Here is a 19,954-nt window from a genome sequence, read left to right as displayed (position 1 = left end):
TACTGCTTGAGCCACAGGGCCACTTCTGGCTTTTTTCTTTTTGCTTATGTGGTGCTGAGGAATCGAACCCAGGGCCTCATGCATGCAAGGCAAGCCACTGAGCCACCTTCCCAGCCCTCTGCATGTATTTATTGAGCAGTATGTAGAAGACACTGATATTGAGGACTAAACGCCAATGACCATAATAGACCAAATATCTATAGTTTTAAGTAGAAAGCAGAGAAAACATAAAACTAAACATAAATGAGATGCCTGTAGCATATTTTCCTTTGCAAAAGGAAATGACATACAATAGAGTAAAAGTATAGGGAAGAGAGAAAGAAACATCAAAAAAGACCGAGACAATAGAACCTTATGAAAAGTGTAGGAGATAAGTTAGACAAGCCTAGAAAATCAAGATGGCTGGGAAGGTGGCTCAGTGGTAGAGTGCTTGCTTCACATGCTTGAGGCCCTGGGTTCAATTCCTCAGCACGGCATAAACAGAAAAAGCTGCAAGTCAGCACTGTGGCTCAAGTGGTAGAGCGCTAACCTTGAGCTGAAGAGCTGAGGGACAGTGCCCAGGCCCAGAGTTCAAGCCCCAAGACCAACAGCAAAAAAAAAAGATAGGGGAATCATAGTCAGATGCTCCGGAGTGAAATAAATAGACCACACTATAGGATTTAGCCTACAGTGGTATTCAATTACTGCAGTTTGGTATTTAATTACTTCTGTCACAGAAGGTAGTTATGGCTAAACTCTTTTTATGATCTTGTGTTGGTATTAGTTTGATCTTTGATAAATTTGTAACGCCTAAATTACTAATTATATCCTGTTGGTCTCATATGATGTATATGCTTATTAATTTGTAATACCAGCACTTGTGAGACTGAGGCAGGAGGTTCAAAAATTCAAGGCCATATTGATATCTTGTTCTCTTGCTTCATATTGATAACTTGTTCTCTTTCTGCTTGAATGTTATCCTGGTTGGTGTGAGCAAAAATGGTTGCTAAGATTATACTGATAGCAGCAGTAAAGAATGAGATTTCTGTTGTAAGAACCCCAAACCCAGAACTGTAGGCACTAGTCATTTGGTAGGCATTGTTTAGATTTAGAAAAACCAATGAAAAGAGCCTGTGATGTGTGGGCATTATAATAATTTGACTCCAGGTGGCATTCCTAGAGGTTGCTATAGAAAAACAATTTAAAGAGGAAAAAAAATCAGCCTTCATTAACTCCATTTAGTTCAGTAAGAGAAAGAAACTAAAACAGGTGGAGAATTTGCATTCTTTATTTTTAGTTTAATGTGTTATTTTAGATTTAGAATACATATGATTAACTGGGAGTGGGGATGGTCAGAAAGTAAACATTTATGACTATTAGGAAGGGCATACAGAGCAAACAGGATCATCATACTATATGAGGGATATATAATATTATATATAATATAGAAATCCAAGAGGAATCCCTCTCAAAGATAATTGATGGAAACATTCCACTTTGAAGAATTTTTATTACCTTAGCAGTGTTATGCCAAGACTTTTGAAACACAGCTGTGGGTGCTGTGCATACGCCCACATTGCCAGTGTCAGGAAGGATGTACTTTTAAACCTCTAATTTATCTAATAATGTCTTTAGTGATTTGTGTAGGTTTGGCATTGTGATGAAAATGCTTCTTGGCTTGGTTTATAACAAGAATTCATGTTGCCATCTTAATATGCATGTAGAATATACTAATAAGTCATCTTAGAAAAAGATCTGACTAAAATACTATGCTGTCCATACAACAGAATATAGCCACCCCTGATATTTAAAAATGAATACAAATTAAATGTTTTTGTCTATAATAATTCAGTTATCTTTTGTGGGTTTAGCTAATATACTGAGCTGAAAGAGCACAGCTTTCATAATTCTAGTCTGCTTTATCCTTTTTTTATTTTTGTTGGTCCTGGGGCTTGAACTCAGGGCCTGTCTACTGTCCAGGAGATTCTTTTGTTCAAGGTTAAAACTCTACCACTTGAGCTATAGCTCTACTTACAGCTTTTTTCCCCTGTAATTTATTGGCGAAAAGAGTCTTTACAGACTTTCCTACCTGGGCTGGCTTCAAACCTTTATCCTCAGATCTCACCCTCCTGAGTAGCAAGGATTACAGGCATGAATCACTGGTGCCTGACTGCTTTCTCCTTCTAATAGAAAATATTAATTGAACTGATGTCAGATGGTAGAGTGGAGATGAATAATAAGCTTTTGTAACTATAAGATGTAGGAAATAGTACTGTTTAAAATATTAAGCTTCACAACATTTTAGTATTATATTAATTTTATTAAATTTATGATATAAGCATATCTCTTAAAAAATAAGCTATATGGCTGGGTGCTGTTGGCTCACACCTGTAATCCTAGTTACTCAGGAGGCTGAATCTGAGGACTGAGATTCAAAGCCACCTGGGCAGGAAAATCCATGAGACTCTTTATCTCCAATAAACCACTAAGAAAACCAGAAGTGGTGCTGTGGCTCAAGTGGTAGAGCACTCACCTTTAGCTGAAGAGCTCAGGGACAGTGCCCAGGCCCAGAGTTCAAGCCCCATGACCAACAACAACAAAAAAAAAGTCTCACAGATTTTTCTGCTGAGGCTGGCTTTGAACCACAATCCTCAGAGCTCAGCCTCCTGAGTAGCTAGGCATGAGCCACTAGCGCCCAGCGAGTTTTAAATATTTTTGTGCCATCTTTGAAATAAAAACCTTACTTAGAATTATAGAAGTTGAATTTTAGATCTAGAAGAGACTTTAGAGTTATTCTAATTTCTGTATTTTCCAGTTGAGGGAACTGAAACCCAGAGAGTTTGAATATTTTTTCTAAGGTTCCTCAGAATTAGAACCTACCTACCTTTTTCCCCTCAGTACTAGGGTTTGAACTCAGGGTCTCGTGCTTGCTAAGCAGGTGCTCTACCATTTGAGCTACTCTGTCAGTCTATTTTGCATTTTCAAGATGTGTCTCATTTTATGCCTGGGCCAACCTGCACTATGAGCCTCTTATCTGTGTTTCTCTGCATAATTATGGTGACAGCTGTGCTCCACCACATCTAGCTTCTTTCTCTTCAGGTGGAATTTCAGTGGCTTTTCTGTCTAGGCTGGCCTAAACCTTCCACATAGTTTAGGATGACAGGCTTGGGCCATCTCACCAGCTATCAGTTGAGAAAGGGATCTGGTTGTCTGGCCTTGAACTCAGCCTCCCAAGTAAGAAGGATTACAAGTGAGCCGTGTGCCAGATTAGAACCTACCTTTCTCATTCCTTCTATTTCATAGGAGAAAGGGAAGGAAAGGGGCAAGAAAAAGAGAAAGAGAAGCAAAGAAAGGGATTTGTTTTTTTTAGAAGTTAGCTGGATAGCAATTAAATAATGAGTAGGCAGATATTTTAGGTCTCTCTCAGAGTATAACTACATATATTCAGGATCTGAAGTCAACAGTGATTTATGATTGATTAGTTTATTTTGTGCTGGTGGTAGGGCTTGAACTCTCAGGGCTTGGGCACGCACTGCTCAAGACTAGCACTCTACCACTTGAACCACAACTCTAATGGCTTTATGTGGTTAATTATAGATAAGAGTCTTATGGACTTTCTGCCTGGGCTGGCTTTGAAATGTGATCCTCATATCTCAGTCTCTTGATTGAGTAACTAGGATTACAGGCATAAGGCACTGGTACCTGCCCTGTTGTTGTTTGTAATCTTTGTAATAACATGGATTAATCACTATTTTTACAAGTTTAATTTCTGAGTGTCTTGAGATATCTATATAAGGAATTATCTTTCATATCTGTAGATATCAGGAAATGAACATGCTCATTCCTTTCTTCCTTCTTGGCCTCATCCCTCCTCTCATATGTGCTAAGTGTGCATTCTACCACTGACCTACACTCTTAGTCCTGACACTAATTATCAGGTAGTGTCCATGATGATTTTACATCTGTCTCCTAAAATACTGTTCCAGCTACTGCAACAACTGACTTGTCGAAACATTGATAAGTACTGAATTATTGAATGGCATTAGTATGCGCTTGTATTTTTCCTTTTCCCTCCCCTTTTATCTTCTTCCCTCCTCTTTCCCTTTGTCTTATGGTAAGAATCCAGGATCTAGTACATGCTAAGTACATGTTCTGCATCTGAGTAACACTTCTAGTCCCTATTTCCAAAATAGAGCTGAAGAAGTAAGATTGATCTACTCAGGTAAATTTTTCAGGACAAAGATGATGCTAGCCAATACAAGCACAGGAAAGAACAATCAGAACATTCATGAATCTTAGTTTGGCGTGTGTGCATGTGGCATATTTATAGTTAGCTTCAAGTATCTCTGCTTTGATTATTGGGATCAGAATATGAAGCTTGAATAGAATATGGAGGCAGGTACCATGCCTGTAATTCTAACTACTGGAAGGCTGAGATCTGAGGATTATGGTTCAAAGTCAGCCGGGGCTAATCTCCAATTAACTACCATAAAGTCAGAAATGGAGATGTGGGTCAAGTGGTAAATTACCAGTCTTGATTGAGAAATCTAAGGGATAGCTCCCAGTTCCCATGTTCAAACCCCACTCCCAGCACAAAAAAATTCAGTCTCATTTTATACATGTATACATATAAACAAAATATTATTTTTTACTATATTTGAGGGTCCTAACAATTAGACTTTAAAAGAAATAGTTCAACTAAACGTTACATGATGTTAAAGTTAAAGAACATTCTCCTAGCTACTCAGGAGGCTGAGATCTGAGGATCACGGTTCAAAGCCAGCCCTGGCAGGAAAGTCCATGAGACTCACTCATGGTGCTGTGACTCAAGTGGTAGAGCACTAGCCTTGAGCTGAAGAGCTGAGGGATAGCACCCAGGCCCAGAGTTAAAGCCCTACCACCAACAAAAACAAACAGGAGCTGGCGCTGGTGGCTCACGCCTGTAATCCTAGCTACTCAGGAGGCTAAGATCTGAGGATCTCGGTTCAATGCCAGGCCAGGTTCAGTGCCAGCCCAGGCAGAAAAGTCCGTCAGACTCTGATCTCCAATAAACCACTAGAAAACAGGAAGTGGCACTGTGGCTCAAGAGGTAGAGCTAGCCTTGAGCTGAAGAGTGCAGGGATAGTGCCCAAGCCCAGAGTTCAAACCCCACAACTGACAAAAAAAAAAAAAAAATTCAGGTTGCTGGGAATGTGGCCTAGTGTGCTTCCTAGCATACATGAAATCCTGCATTCAATCCTCAGTACCACATAAACAAAAAGCTGGAAGTAGCTCTGTGGCTCAAGTGGTAGAGTGCTAACTTTGAGAAAAGAAGCTCAGAGACAGTTCCCAGGTCCTGAATTCAAACCTTAGGACTGGCAAAATAAAACAACAAAAACCAATCAAGTGATACTGTGTGTCATCAGTATGCACAACGCCATAATACTTGTAAGCCTGGTCTCCAAACTGTCATGTAGTATTATCTCTTTTCTTATATTTCTTGTGCTTATTGTATTTGCCAAATTTTAAACCCTTCAGTGTCAGGTTCTTCCAAACATTTTAAAAGAAATCATGAAAGCAGTTTACTGTGTTATTATCATGTTAGTCATACCTGCTAATTCTCTTAAAATGACAAGCACTAATGATGAGCTTTTATTTGAGGTGTATCAAATATTCTCTGGTGTGCCCATGCTTTAAAATATATTTGTAATTCTGATTTTATAGAAACAATCACTTTCAATTCCAAGTCAAACCCATAAGAATTTATTCATGCTAGTGTTACAGCTTTTTGACATGTAGGAAGAGCTGATGTGGGTGAAACGTCTAGCTTGATGTTTTATATCTAGCTATTAGTCAGCTAATCCTCCTCCCTACTTCACTGAAAATATTTTCATTCTGTCTGACAAAAAGTAAAAAAATTACGTTAACTGTGACTAAAAATGTACTGCAGATGACACATTAATGACACTAATAGTACTTGCCTTATTCTCTCAAGTTTTTAAATTCTTACCTGTGGTGAACCTATATCCAGAGATAGTTTGATTTCACAAGTGATATAATTTTCTTTTGGAGTAGTTTATTGGAGATAAGAGTCTCATGGACTTAGCTGCTGGGGCTGGCTTGGAACCATGATTCTCAACCTCCTGATGATAAGTGTGAGCCTTGGTATTGAGTCACAATATTTTTGGATCAAACTATTAGATAGAAATGCCCTTTTCTAACAAATTGACACCTGTATTTATTTATTTATTTATTTATTTTGTCAGTTATGGGGGCTGAACTCTGGGCCTGGGTGCTGTCCCTCAGCTCTTCAGCTCAAGGCTAGCGCTCTACCACTTGAGCCACCTTCCCAGCCCTCTTAAAGCATTTTTATAGAAATACAATTTAAATATCATATAAGTGACCCATTTAAAATATAAAATTCAGTCATTCAACCATCATCATAACTTCAATTTTAGAAAAATTTCCTCTTTCCAAAAAAGAACCTTCTATCATTAACAATAACTTACCAGCCAATAATTCCTCTTCCTCTTTTTCCCCCACTGCAGAGGATCAAACCCAGGACCTGTGCATGCTAAGCAAGAGCTCTGTCACTAGACTATATTCCCAACCCCATACAGTGCATTTTGAGTTAGTTTAAAGAAAGGAAAATAGGGCTGGGAAGGTGGCTCAGTGGTAGAGCGCTTGCCTTGCATGCCTGAGGCCCTGGGTTCAATTCCTCAGCACCACATAAGCAAAAAGAAAAAAGCCACTGGTGGCTCAAGTGGTAGAGCACTAGCCTTGAGCTGAAGAGCTGAGGGACAATGCCCAGGCCTAGAGTTCAGGTCTCACGACCAGACCCCCCTCCCCCCCCCAAAAAAAAAAAGAAAGAAAGAAAAATATACTTTCTTTCTGTTTTTTTTTTTTTTTGTCAGTTGTAGGACTTGAACTCAGGGTCTGGGCACTGTCCCTGAACCTTATGCTTAAGGCTTAGTACTCTATCACTTTGAGCCATAGCTCCACTTTCGGTTTTTCATAAGCTAATTGGAGATAAATATCTCACAAATATTCCCTGCCTAAGCTGGCTTTGAACTGCAATTCTCAGATCTGCTTTCTGAGTAGCTAGGATTATAGGTATAGGCTACCAGCGCCATGCCAGGCTCTATTTTTTTAATGGGAAATATAAGGTTCTAAAATATAGAGGGTGGGGATACAACTCAGTAGTAGAGCACTTGCCTAGCTTGCCTGAGGCCTTGGATTAGATGCCCAGCACTGCAAACAGCAACAGTAGTATGGGATCAGAAATAATGGCAGTGATCTTTTACAGACAATCTGCCAGTCTTTTTTTTTGCCACAGCTCACATCTTTCCTATATGCTAACTTCACTTATCCTCTTCCCTAAAGTCTTACAAAGTCTTATCCCATGATGGCACCAGGCTTAGGCTTAAGATTCAAGATCTTGGTGCAGTACAGGTGGGATTCCTTGGGTATGGTTGCTTGAGTACAGCTTCTTAACTATAATTCCACTTGATCTGAAAACCTCTGAACTACAAAAGAAAATATCCCATTTCCCATTACTTCCCAATCTGTATAATGATGATGCATCGGATGATCGCATACCAAAGGAGTAAACCAGGGGACACACTGAAATCCCTGACCCAGAGTAATGATCTGTTTTTATTTGCTTCCTTCATAAAATATCTTACCCCACCTAGGCATACTTGTTCTTTTCCTAGTTTCCCCCACTCTTCAGAGGATCCTTTCATTTATTAAGTTGCTCAAAATCCAGGATACTGTTAACTGTTTTCTCTCATTCTCTCTCTTCTACATGCAATAACCAGCAGGTTTTCTATATTATCATTCTCCCAAATGTACTCATTTTTTCTTCTTACTTGTATAAGGACAAAGTCCTTATTAGTCCAGTTGGTCCCTATTGGACAATGTCCCTATTTAGCTCACATGTCTGATTATGACATTTTCTTGCTCAAAAATCTTCTGTGAATTCTCATTACTCTCTGATTAAAATCCAAATCCTTTACTTTAGCGTAAAGCGTCCAAATAACTGAACTTTGTCTATACCTCTTCCTTGCTACTTTGCCTTTCACCCACTATGCATTATATCATCTGAGCATCTCTCATTTTGAATATACCAAGTTCTTATAAAAGATCTGTTTCCTCTGCCTGAAATGTTTTATGCTGACTTACCATATCCATATAATTGAGCCTTTTTCATTTTTCAAGGTATGACACTCCTGACCAATCTAAGTAGGTACTACTCTGTTATTCTTTACCACCGTATTCTTTTTATAAAACTTACCCTATTTGTGTATCCTCTAGCTCCCTCACAGACTGTAAGCTCCACTAATAGCTGTGCTGTTCAGCAACATATATCTAGTATCTGAAAGGGCCGAAAACATAGCAAGATCTCAATAAATACTTTTTGAATATTGTTTAAAGGCACAACTTTATTTTGAGGTAATATGTTATAATCAATACAAATTATAATGTTAAGTGAGCTACTCCCTAATTCTTATTGAGAATGGCCTTGTGTTTCTCTTTCAGTAACTGCCCTTCCTTTCTGGCTGCTGCGTTAGCCAGAGCCACATCAGATGAAGTCCTTCAGAGTGATCTTTCTGCACATTATATCCCAAAGGAAACAGATGGCTCAGAAGGTACTGTGGGTGAGTATCTTTCTACATTGTTTAAAGATACTAAAATCTGGGCTGGGAAGGTGGCTCAGTGGTAGAGCATTTGCCTTGCATGCATGAAGCCCTGGGTTCGATTCCTCAGCACCACATAGGCAAAAAGAAAAAAGCCGGAAGTGGCGCTGTGGCTCAAGTGGTAGAGTGCTAGCCTTGAGCTGAAGAGCTGAGGGACAGCGCCCAGGCCCAGAATTCAGGCCCCACAACCAGGTCCTCCCCCCCCCAAAAAAAAGATACTAAAATCTTATAATATAGTGCGCCTCAGAAATTATCTGCAGTATACTAAATTAAATTACATTTATTTACTAGTTAATCATATAGTGGTAGTAATGGAAAAAAATAAAAGGAAGAAGGCTTGGAATGTAGCTTAGTGATAGAGTGCTTGCCTAGCATGCATGAAGCCCTGGGTTCAATTCCTCAGTACCACATAAGCAGAAAAAGCCAGTAGTGGTACTGTGGCTCAAGTGATAGAGTGCTAGCCTTGAACAAAAGGAGCTTAGGGACAGTGCCCAGGCCCTGAGTTCATGACCCAGGACTGGCAAAAAAAAAAAAAGAGGGAAAAAACCAGCAAGTATTTCTGTAAAAACGTAAAGCAGTATATGGAAGGTAATTGGAACAACATAGTGTCTGGGAAGCGGGAGAAGTAGATTGAGGAATATGAATATACCATGGTACATGCCTGCAGTCCCAGCTTCTAGAGAAGCTGAGGTGGTAAGATTATTTGAGCCCAGAAGTTCCAGGTAAGATTAGCCAACATTGTAAGACACCATTTCAGTTTGTTTGTTTGTTTTTTAAAGAAAGGCAGGATGTGGTGGGGGCATAAGACCGGGGAAGATGAGAAGAATGCTGTTCCAGGTCAGCCTAGGAAAAAAGTTATTAAGACTCATCTCAACCAACAAGCTGGATGTGGTTTATGCCTGTAATACCAGCTACATGCGAGGAGGCATAAATAGGATTGTAACCTGAGGCCTGCCCTGGGCAAAAGTAATTAAAATGAGAAAGGTAGAACGCCCACCTAGCAAGCACAAACAAGACCTAAGTTCTAACTCCAGCACTGTAAATATATTAAATTAGAAGCTGACATTGGGGAAGAGTGGCACATACCTGTAATCCCAGCTATTCAGAGGTAAAAGCAAGACAAGAAAAAGTTAATTAAGGCCCAATCTCAAATAGAAAAGCACAAACAGAAGGGCTGGGGATGTGATTTAAGTTGTAGAACACTTGCCAAGCATGCTCGGAGACCTGCGTTCAATCCTCAGTTCAAAGAAATACATAGTAATCCCCAGTACATACCAAAGAAGACCAGTGAGTGAGGGCAGAGTGACTTTGAGTAAAGCCTATTTTTTTTTAGCTTGGCTTTAAAAATCCAAATAAAAAGTCAGATATAAAAATTAAAAAAAATCAGTTCTAACAAAACTGATAAATTATTAAAATATATAGCTGCGAATAAGTAGAGCACTTTATGATAGATATGTGTGTGATTTGATTACATGGAGTGTTGTACATCTTTTTTTACAGGAAACTAATGGCTCCTGGCCTGAGGCCCACTCACTGGGGTTGACCCCAAGGCCTCACACATGTTAGGCAAGTACTCTACCACTGAGATGCATCTCTAGTGCCAGTGTTTTCAATTTTGTTTTGAGATAGGGCCTTGCTAAATTCAATTCCTCAGACTAGCCTCAAACTCATATCCTTGTCCCTCAGGTCCTGAGTACTGAGATAGTATACTTGTGTACTACCATATCCAGCCTACTTAAGTATCTGACTATAAACATGGTTCATAAGTATTAATGAGTGAAAGTGCTTAGGTTCCAGTGAGTATGTGACAGACATACGGCTCTTTTATCTTTCTAGATTGTTTGTGATGGTAAATTGTCAAGGGATTACTCTGTTTTGTACTGAGAATAATTGATTTGTCTGGAATCAAACTGTTGCCGAGTCAAGTAGAGTAGAATTCCTTCTACAAAGCATTGATCTTTCCTATAAAACTGATGCATAGTAAAACCCTTACAATGAAAAGATGAGAGATTAAATTCTGTTTCACTGCAGCCAGGGTGATGGCTGACTCAGCTCCAGCTCAGTACAATGACATTAAGAACTGATGAGTAATTTACAGCTGTGAGGGGGTGGACTGCTACTTTGGATGATTTTCACTTTTCACACCCCCTTTTTATTTTATTTTTCCATTTCAAGTGGCTATTATTTATATACTGATGCCCTACTCCACTCCCTGCAGGGGAATACTTAATGTAGCAAGACTGAAATGCTGCCCCAAGTGTCTACTTTGGAAGAATATTCTGAGCTCCTGAAGACAGTAAAGTGAAATGAAGGGTTTTTCTTTTGGTGGATGTCATTAATCATCCTGATTTTTAATTTTTTCCAACAAACCAGTAATGTCTCTATGCTAGACTATAATTCTTATATACCTGCAAATCCTTCATCTATTTAATCCAAATCACTCAGTGTGAACTACACTAAGAAAAATCTCTGCTGGGAGCATTGTCTTTGTCCATACATCTGAGTAGGAAATAGCATACTGCATAAGGTTCCCACTAAATCTATTGCCATTCTTAGTTGTTTCCAAACACAATACTTTAAAAAAAAAATCAGCTGTCACTGAGCACCAGTGCTTCATGCCTGTAATCCTAGCTACTCAGGAGGCTGAGCTCTTAGGATAGAAGTTCAAAGCCAGCTCAGGCAGGAAAGTCCTTGAGATTCTCATCTCTAATTAACCACCAGAAAACCAGAAGTGGCCCTGTGGCTCATTTAGTAGAGTGTTTACTTTGAGCTGAAGAGTGCAGGGACAGCACCCAGACCCAGAGTTCAAGCCTCACAACTGACCAAAAAAAAAATCAGCTGTGAATTATTTTCATATTTATGTCATTCCCAACATCATGTTGCTACATGATCTTCCATATCTACTTGATATGGATAGAATTTGGTAGCTGTGACTGCTGTCCAAACAACCAATTTGAAATATTCCAATGAAAATTAAAAACATAAAAAGGCTAGGGACATGGCTCAAGTGAAGTGTGTCTGCCTACCAAATTGAAGTTGAAGGCCCTTAATACCAGGGGAAAAAACAATTAAGCCAAACAAACAAAAAGCAGGAAAGTAAAATTATCACTAATACAGAGGCAAGTGAGAGAATGTCATATTTTTCTAGAAAAACATAAATTGACAAAGCTTACCTAAGAAGAAAGAGACTAAGAAAACTATCAAAGACAAGCCAGGCACCAGTGGCTCATGCCTGTAATCCTAGCTACTTAGGAGGCTGAGATCTGAGGGTCATGGTACAAAGCCAGTCCCAGCACGAAAGTCCATGAGGCTTTTATCTCCAATAAACCATTAGAAAACCAGAAGTGGCCCTGTGGCTCAAGCTGTAGAGGGCTCACCTAGAGCTGAAGAGCTGAGGGACAGCATTCAAGCCCAGAGTTCAAGCCCCACAACCAACCAACCAACCAACCAACAAACAAACAAAAAGAAAACTATCGAAGGCAAAAGCACATGGAATATGATTCTACAAGTGAACTTTTTTTTTTTGTCATTGGGCTTGAACTCTGGGTCTGGGCCCTGTCCCTCAGCTCTTCAGCTCAAGGCTAGTGCTCTACCATTTGAGCCACAGCACCACTTCTGGCTTTTTCTGCTTATGTGGTGCTGAGGAATTGAACCCAGGGCCTCATGCATATTGAGCCATCTTCCCAGCCCCTATAAGTGAACTTTCTTTTTCTTTTTTTTTCTTTCCTTTTTTGAGTCTGGGTCCTAGGTTGGGATCAAACTTGCAACCTTCCTTCACCCTGATTAGTTTTGAGATAACAAGGAGGTACTACTACACTTGGCCAAGTGAACATTTTCAAACGATCTAAGAGATAATTCCATTTAAAAAATGAATGTTCTAATTGCACAAAGAAGGAAAATTTGCTATATAAATTGGATACCCAAAATCCTGCTTATGAAAAAATGAGACACCAGTCTTAGCAATTAATATGAAAAATTGTAAGTAAACTAAGTGAGGTCATACATTCATCACTCAGGAGGCTGAGGTAGGAGCACTGAAAGTTCTAGACTAGCCTTAGCTATGTAGTAAAACCTACAAAAAATAAAAAATAAATAAAAAAACCCTCTGGGGCTGGGAAGGTGGCTCAGTGGTAGAGTGCTTGCCTTGCATGCATGAGGCCCTGGGTTCGATTCCTCAGCACCACATAAGCAAAAAGAAAAAAGCCAGAAGTGGCACTGTGGCTCCAGTGGTAGAGCACTAGCCTTGAGCTGAAGAGCTGAGGGACAGCGCCCAGACCCAGAGTTCAGGCCCCATGACCGGCAAAAAACAGAACAAAACAAAAACCTCAAAATATTTGTACATTGTACAACAATTCATTCAACAAGTATTTTATTGGAGGTCTGTTGTATGTCCTATGATAGGACAAAATTTGGTTCAAACCAAAATCCAGCATTTATGTTTAATTTAAACTCAGGAATTTTTTGGTTGTATTTCAACACAAACACAACTCAGATTGGCTTCCCCAAAACAGGATTTATTGATGACTCTAGAGTAAGGATTATACAGCTACCTTCAAACAATGTTAACACAACCTGGTATTTCTCCAATTCCCAGCTGTACTGCCTTTCATTTTATGTTACTTCCAGGTTCCAAGTGGTGATAAGGTGATTGCTCAGAATACCTGGTCTTCATTTGCCCATGTTCAAGTTGGGTAGGAGAATTAGTTTTTCTTACCTATGTCACAGGTTCACTCTGATTGGCTGAACTTGGATAGTTTTCCATTCCTGAACTAATCACTGTGACTGAAAGAATGTGATTCTCTAGCTGGTAAGAAGGAAATCACATTTTACCCCAGTATGCATATGCATATGGAGAAAAACAGGAAAAAATAATACTGGAAAGCAAAATTCGGAATCAAAATAACAAGTAGATAAAATAATCAGGAATAAGGTGAGAACTAACATAACCCTCATGTACCTGTAATCTCGTATGCTCAGGAGACTGAGGCAGGAGGATCATAAGTTTAAGATCAGTATGGGCTATGTAGAGGGACATCATCTTCCAAAAGCCTCCTTGTTTAAAACAACCTCAAAACAATTGAGCTGGGAGTGTGGCAGAGTAGTAAAGTACTTGTCTCCCAGCCTACCATGCGTAAGGCCCTGCGTTTGATTCTTAACACCAGAAAAATAAAAGGAAAAAGAAAAAAGAACCTATGTCAGTAGTGTGCTGATCAACATAAAGATTTAGATTTAGATTTGTTAGATAGGACTCAATATGAAAAATGTTTCAGTTTTATCAAAGTAATCTATAAATTATGCAATCTCAAACACAATATCAGCAGGTTTTTCTTCCCAAACTTAGGAAAATTATTAGCTAGTTCATCTGGAAAAATAAACTTGTCAAAATACCCAAGTTAAATCTTTTAAAGTTAGTAACAGATAGGAAAACTACCTGATACTGAAACATACTTTAAAGTAATTTACTGTTGAAGAGGTAGATGAAGAGATAAGTGAAGCAGAATAGACAATCTAGAAGCATAAATATTTTAATAGCTATTTAATTATAAAGCTTGCATATTCATTAATTCAGCAGACATCGAATGGGAGCTGCTGCTGTGTGTTAAATGTGAGTAATCAAAGGCAATGAAGATAGTCTCTATGCAGTCTAAATGGAAAATGAAGAGAATAAGCTTTTAGAAATCAAATGAATCTGAGATTAGAATTTTTCCTGGGCTGGTACTGATGCTTAGTGGGAGATCACTTGACTAAGTAAGCTTGGGGCTCTTGATTCCATTTCCAGAACTAGAGACAGAATGCAGCAGATACTCAGGAAGTGTTACCTGTAGTTATAAAATGTGGTTCAAAAGTTACAATAGATGGTGTGAACATAGTGTAATAGGAGAAGCAAGTGAGAAGGCATAAGGACAGGTCTAATGGTTACTAAAACTAAAGGAAGCTAGTACTGCTTTCCCTAACCAAGTAAACCTGTAAGCTCTGTCCAACATAGTGCAATGATGTAAACATCCCCTTGCCCAGTGTGGTAGCCATTAGCCACATATGGTTATTGAGTTCTTCAGACAAAGCGAAGTGACCAAAAGCCTGAATTTTAAATTTTATTAAAGTTTAACCACACGTACTGAGTAGCTACCTTATTAGTCAGTGTAGATCTACGTAAGAGAAATAAACAAAGAATGATATAAATGTTTATATTATTATCTGGGAACTATCCTAATAGTTAATATCAATACCACACTCCATTCTCTCTCAAAATTTCTGAATTCATTGTTTGTAACTCTTATGATTGAGTCAAACAACATATCTCAACTGGGTCTGCAACTGGGAGTCTATCCTGCTGCAGAGACCAGATGTGTTGTAATGATGAAAGGAGGTATGGATGGATGAAATAGGTTCTAGGACTGGGGATCGAGCACTTGCTTATAGTCATAAAGCCTTGGCCAGCTCCTTTATTCCATGAGCTTCATTTATTTTTCAAATGCATCCTTTGTTTTCAGTTACATAAAGTTAAGGAGAGGCTAAACATAGTTGTGTAGGTGTAACATAGCATACCTTACTAGGGTCCATAGGGAATTCTTGTCTCAAAAAATATTTTTAAGGGCGGCACAAAGCCACAAAACAGGGCTTACCACTCTGTACTATTACTAAAGAAAATAAACAACTTGATCAGTTTTCTAAATATAGTCATTTTAACAAAGAATTTCGTGTTGGGTATGGCACCACATACCTGAAATCCCAGTACTTAGACTGAGCCAGCAGGATCTGGAGTTCTGGGTCAGCCTAGTCTACATAGCAAGACCCTGTCTTGATCAATTAATCAAAATAAAAAATAATTTGACATAAGAAAATAGGTAAGTGTAGTTATAGATTAAAGTTAAAGGCAAGCCTGGAAGTAAAAACTGGGAGTCCAAGTTCCCAAGCTGCTCAGGAACATACAGTCTATTCTTTGAGATTTGTGTTTCTAGATTAGAAGAGGCATCTGCAGCCACTGCCCATCTGGCACATGTTTCCTCAGGCTTGGCAAGCCATAGTTGATTTAGTAAAACAATTTTTGTGTATGTGTGCCAGTACTGGGGCCTAGGCATTATCCCTTAGCTTTTTTCTCGTCAAGGCTCACACTCCCACTTGAGCCATAGCTCCACTTCCAGCTTTTTGGTGGTTAATTGGAGATAAGAGTCTCCAGTCTCCTACCCAGGCTGGCTTTGAACCTTGATCCTCAGATCTCAACCTCCCACGTAGCAAAGATTACAGGAATGAGCTACTGGCCACAGGTCAATAAAATATTTTTTTCTTTTTTTGTTGTTGGTTGTGGGGCTTGAACTCTGGGCCTGAGCACTGTCCTTCAGCTCTTCTGCTCAAGGAGAGCGCTCTACTGCTTGAGCTACAGCTCCACATCCGGTTTTCTAGTGGTTTATTAGTGATAAGAGTCTCATGGACTTTCCTGCCTAGGCTGGCTTTGAACCGTGATCCTCAGATCTCAGCCTCCTGAGTAGCTAGGGTTACAGGTGAGAGCCCCTGGTGCCTGGCTAATAAAATCATTTCTTAAGTTCTAATGTTGTTTCTTTTTTCTCTGAGATTTAGAAGTAGCCTGTAATATTAGCTTGAGAAAACCTGGTCTTCCATTGGTTATTTCAATAGCTGTGGCTTGAGTAGAGAAAAGCTTGAGTGGAACTGGTTAAGATATCTCTTTAGTATACCATTAAGTGTTGTTGAAAAGACCTACCCATCAGTCCAACCTACTGAAAGATACTATGCCTCAGAGAAGGTGATTAGTCTTTGTTACCTGATTTGGTTGTATAATAAAGTTAAGGTGAAGTATATACTTAGGGTGAAGAATACTATTAGTATTGCTTCTCTGATTACTATCACCATTTTTCCATCTAGGTATATACACATAGACAGGATTTAAGTACTTTCCCCTCAAGAAAACCCCAACCTTTGTTAATTACCTTTATTGGCTAAACCATTTAAAATACTGCTAAAACATTTAGTTTTTAACTTAAAAAATTATCTTTAGATATAAAAGAGGGTTTCAATTTAACATGTCAGTTTATGAATACAGTACATCTTGATACATTTTCATGATTCTCCTTGCTGTCTAAAACCTTAAAAAATAAACAGAAATAAACAAATAGAAAAAATATGTAATTCTATTCCAAATGATGATCATTTAGTGGAGAGAAAAGGAACTGTAAGTAAAGATAACAGAAAGAAAGGGACAAAGAAATTGCAATCATGGTTAACATTTTTCTTTCTATATTTATAAAGTTTTCTTAAGGCTTTCTTATTTTCTTATTCCAATTAACTAGATAACTAATGTTCATATTTCAGTCATTCTGAGTCTAGAAGGCTTGGGTCTCCAGGCGATAACCATTGCAGCCAGCCAGCAGAAAGATGCTCTGAATTTAAGCACAGAACCAGAATGCTTCACGGGCTGGAAAAAATCAAGCCTAGAAACAGGTCCAGACCTAGCTAGAGGTTTTCTCCTTGTGATAAAAGGATATCTTAGTGACAGCTTCTGGCTGATGATTCTCTAGTGTAGATAGGCTGTCATTTTCTCTTCAGAAACAGCATTTCCTTTTTCTTGAGGACGATGAGTTTCTTCTGTTAAGGAATTTGACTAAGGTGCCCTACTTCTGTCCTTACCAAGCAATGTTACAAAGCTTTTCATTGGAGGTTTCTGTTTCCTTCACAGAGATTGAGACAGTGAAATTGGCGCGTTCTGTCTTCAGCAAGCTACATGAGATTTGTTGCAGCTGGGTGAAAGACTTCCCTCTCCGCAGGAGACCCCAGCTCTATTATGAGACCTCAATCCATGCCATCAAAAACATGCGCAGGAAAATGGAGGACAAACATGTCTGCATTCCTGACTTTAATATGCTCTTCAACCTAGAGGTAAAGGGCACTTATGGAGAGTCAGTAAAACTTCAAACATAAAACTAACACCTTCAAGGTCCTGTTAAGATAAGGAGAGCTGGTGTTTCTAGTAGTATCTTTGGTAGGTTAGAATAAGACTACCTGTAAGGTGGCATAGAGTTGCTGGCGTTAGAAAACAGAAAGGACCTCTTTATTCTGGTATTTTGAATAAGTTCAAATCATTCTAAATTGGGACCATTCTCAGTTGGGAGAATAAAAAATACTCAGTTCCCCTCTCTAGCTTGTATATGCTTCTAAAGCTAATCTATAAATATAAAAGCCTTAAAAAAAACAACACCTTAAATCTTGGGCTGGCAAGGTGGCTCAGTGGTAGAGTGCTTGCCTTGAATGCATGAGGCCCTGGGTTTGATTCTTCAGCACCATATAAGCAGAAAAAGCCGGAAGCTGCACTGCAGCTCAAGTGGTAGAGCACTAACCTTGAGCTGAAGAGCTGAAGGACAGTGCCCAGGCCCAGAGTTCAGGCTCCACAACTGACAATAGAAAACCTTAAATCTTGGTAGCTATTTTTTAAAAAGAAAATTATTTCTATAGTATAATCAAATGGTGTTTAAGATCCCACAAAACTATTGCTTAAGCAACACAAAACTCAAAAGAATGGATTTAAGGTTAAGACAGTTTCTGATTTCAAGTGATTTTTTTTCTTTTTTCTTTTTTGTCAGTCATGGGGCTTGAACTCTGGGCCTGAACGCTGTCCCCCAGCTCTTCAGCTCAAGGCTAGTGCTCTACCATTTGAGCCACAGTAGCACTTCCAGTTTTCTAGTGGCTTATTGGAGATAAGAGTCTAATGGACTTTCCTGGCCTAGTTGGATTTGAACCGTGATCCTCATATCTCAGCCTCCTGAGTAGCTAGGATTACAGGTGTGAGCGACCTGCGCTCAGCTCTGTGATTTTCTTTTTTATATCTTGGTCTCTGAGATAGGAAAGTAGTTGTAATTACATTTCATGAATCTCTGTGACTGACAAATTGGATCTGCACAAGCCTTGTCAGCTTAATAACCATTTTCTTGCTATCTTCCTTTTTTCTATTAAATGTATTATATTAATGCAAACAGAGGTAGGTTTGCTTCCTTTGCTTGTCACTTGCCTCATTTCTTCACCTAAGTCCATCACTTAAAAATCACAGTGTAGTAACTTACATAAAACACATTATCTCCTTCATTTAACAGTTGAATTTAAATTTCAGCTGACTGTCAAGATCTAATCAACAGTGATGATAGGTTAATAATTAGTACATTTAAAGATATTAGCTGGTACCTTTATTTCCAATATCATGTCCATGTAAATGTAATCCAAAGGTCACGTGATAAAGTAATACTTATACCATTATATCTACTTGAAGGTTAATACTCAGATTTGAGAGTCTTATTGTTTTATTAGCCTAGTTGATTTCTATTTTGTCTCCCAAATTTAAAAATTAGCCCAGGGATGGAGAAGTGGCTCCCGTGGGGAAGTAGGCTTAAGCTCTTGCCTAGCAAATATGAAGCCCTGATTTCACACCATAGCATACTAGGAAGAAAAAACTCCAGAGTAACTCAGAGGGGAGCATTGTGTTAGGCTTTGAGGGAAGTTTGGCCAGAAATTCTTAGAACTTTATAAATATCACATCTTTTATTTTGGTACTCCGATTTTAATTTTTATTACAAAGAAACAAATGCAGACTTGCCTCATCTAAATGTTTTATGCAACATTGTTAATAAAAGAAATTGGAAAAAGCTAGGTATCAATGGCTCAAGCCTGTAATTCTAGCTATGCCGGAGGCTAAGATCTGAGGATCATGGTTCAAAGCCAATCCAGATAGGCAAATCCATGAGCCTCTTTATCTCCAATAAACTGCCAAAACAAAACAAAAAACAGCCAATAGTGGAGCTGTGGTGCAAGTAGGCAAGTGCTAGGCTTGAGTAAAAGCAGCTCAGGGACAGCACTCAGGCCCTGAGTTCAAGCACAGTACTAGCACAAAAAAAAAAAAAAAAAGGAAATGACCCAAGTAATTGAAAGAAATGAAGATATGCTAACAAGATGAATAAGCCATTTTAAATGCCTTCAAATATTTAATGACATGGCAATGATATGACAGTAGTATGATATAAAATTTTATGTATACTATGATATGTAATAAATATATAAGGGGAAACAAAGGAGGAGGCAACAATGCTTGATAAGAAATGTACTCATGGCTGGGAAGGTGGCTCAGTGGTAGAGCGCTTGCCTTGCATGTTCAAGGCCCTGGGTTCGATTCCCCAGCACCACATAAGCAAAAAGAAAAGCCAGAAGTGGCGCTGTGGCTCAAATGGTAGAGCGCTAGCCTTGAGCTGAAGAGCTGAGGGACAGCGCCCAGGCCCAGAGTTCAGGCCCCACGACCGGACCCA

General features: G+C 39.0%; 1 protein-coding gene across 1 annotated transcript in view; it reads left to right on the top strand.

Annotated features, from left to right (window-relative positions):
- Positions 1 to 19,954, top strand: part of Ppm1e (protein phosphatase, Mg2+/Mn2+ dependent, 1E) — a 150,233-nt gene that overhangs the window by 111,932 nt on the left and 18,347 nt on the right. Inside the window, exons 2-3 of the mRNA XM_013013265.1 lie at positions 8,500 to 8,618; positions 17,347 to 17,546. Of these exons, the coding sequence (XP_012868719.1) occupies positions 17,481 to 17,546 (66 nt within the window). The 5' untranslated portion in view covers positions 8,500 to 8,618; positions 17,347 to 17,480. The remainder of the gene's footprint in view (positions 1 to 8,499; positions 8,619 to 17,346; positions 17,547 to 19,954) is intronic.

The sequence above is a fragment of the Dipodomys ordii genome, unplaced genomic scaffold (assembly GCF_000151885.1).
Source record: "Dipodomys ordii isolate 6190 unplaced genomic scaffold, Dord_2.0 Scaffold19, whole genome shotgun sequence".
Taxonomy (NCBI): Eukaryota; Metazoa; Chordata; class Mammalia; order Rodentia; family Heteromyidae; genus Dipodomys; species Dipodomys ordii.
Note: the sequence above shows the minus strand (reverse complement) of the source record. Positions and strands in the feature narration are given on the sequence as shown.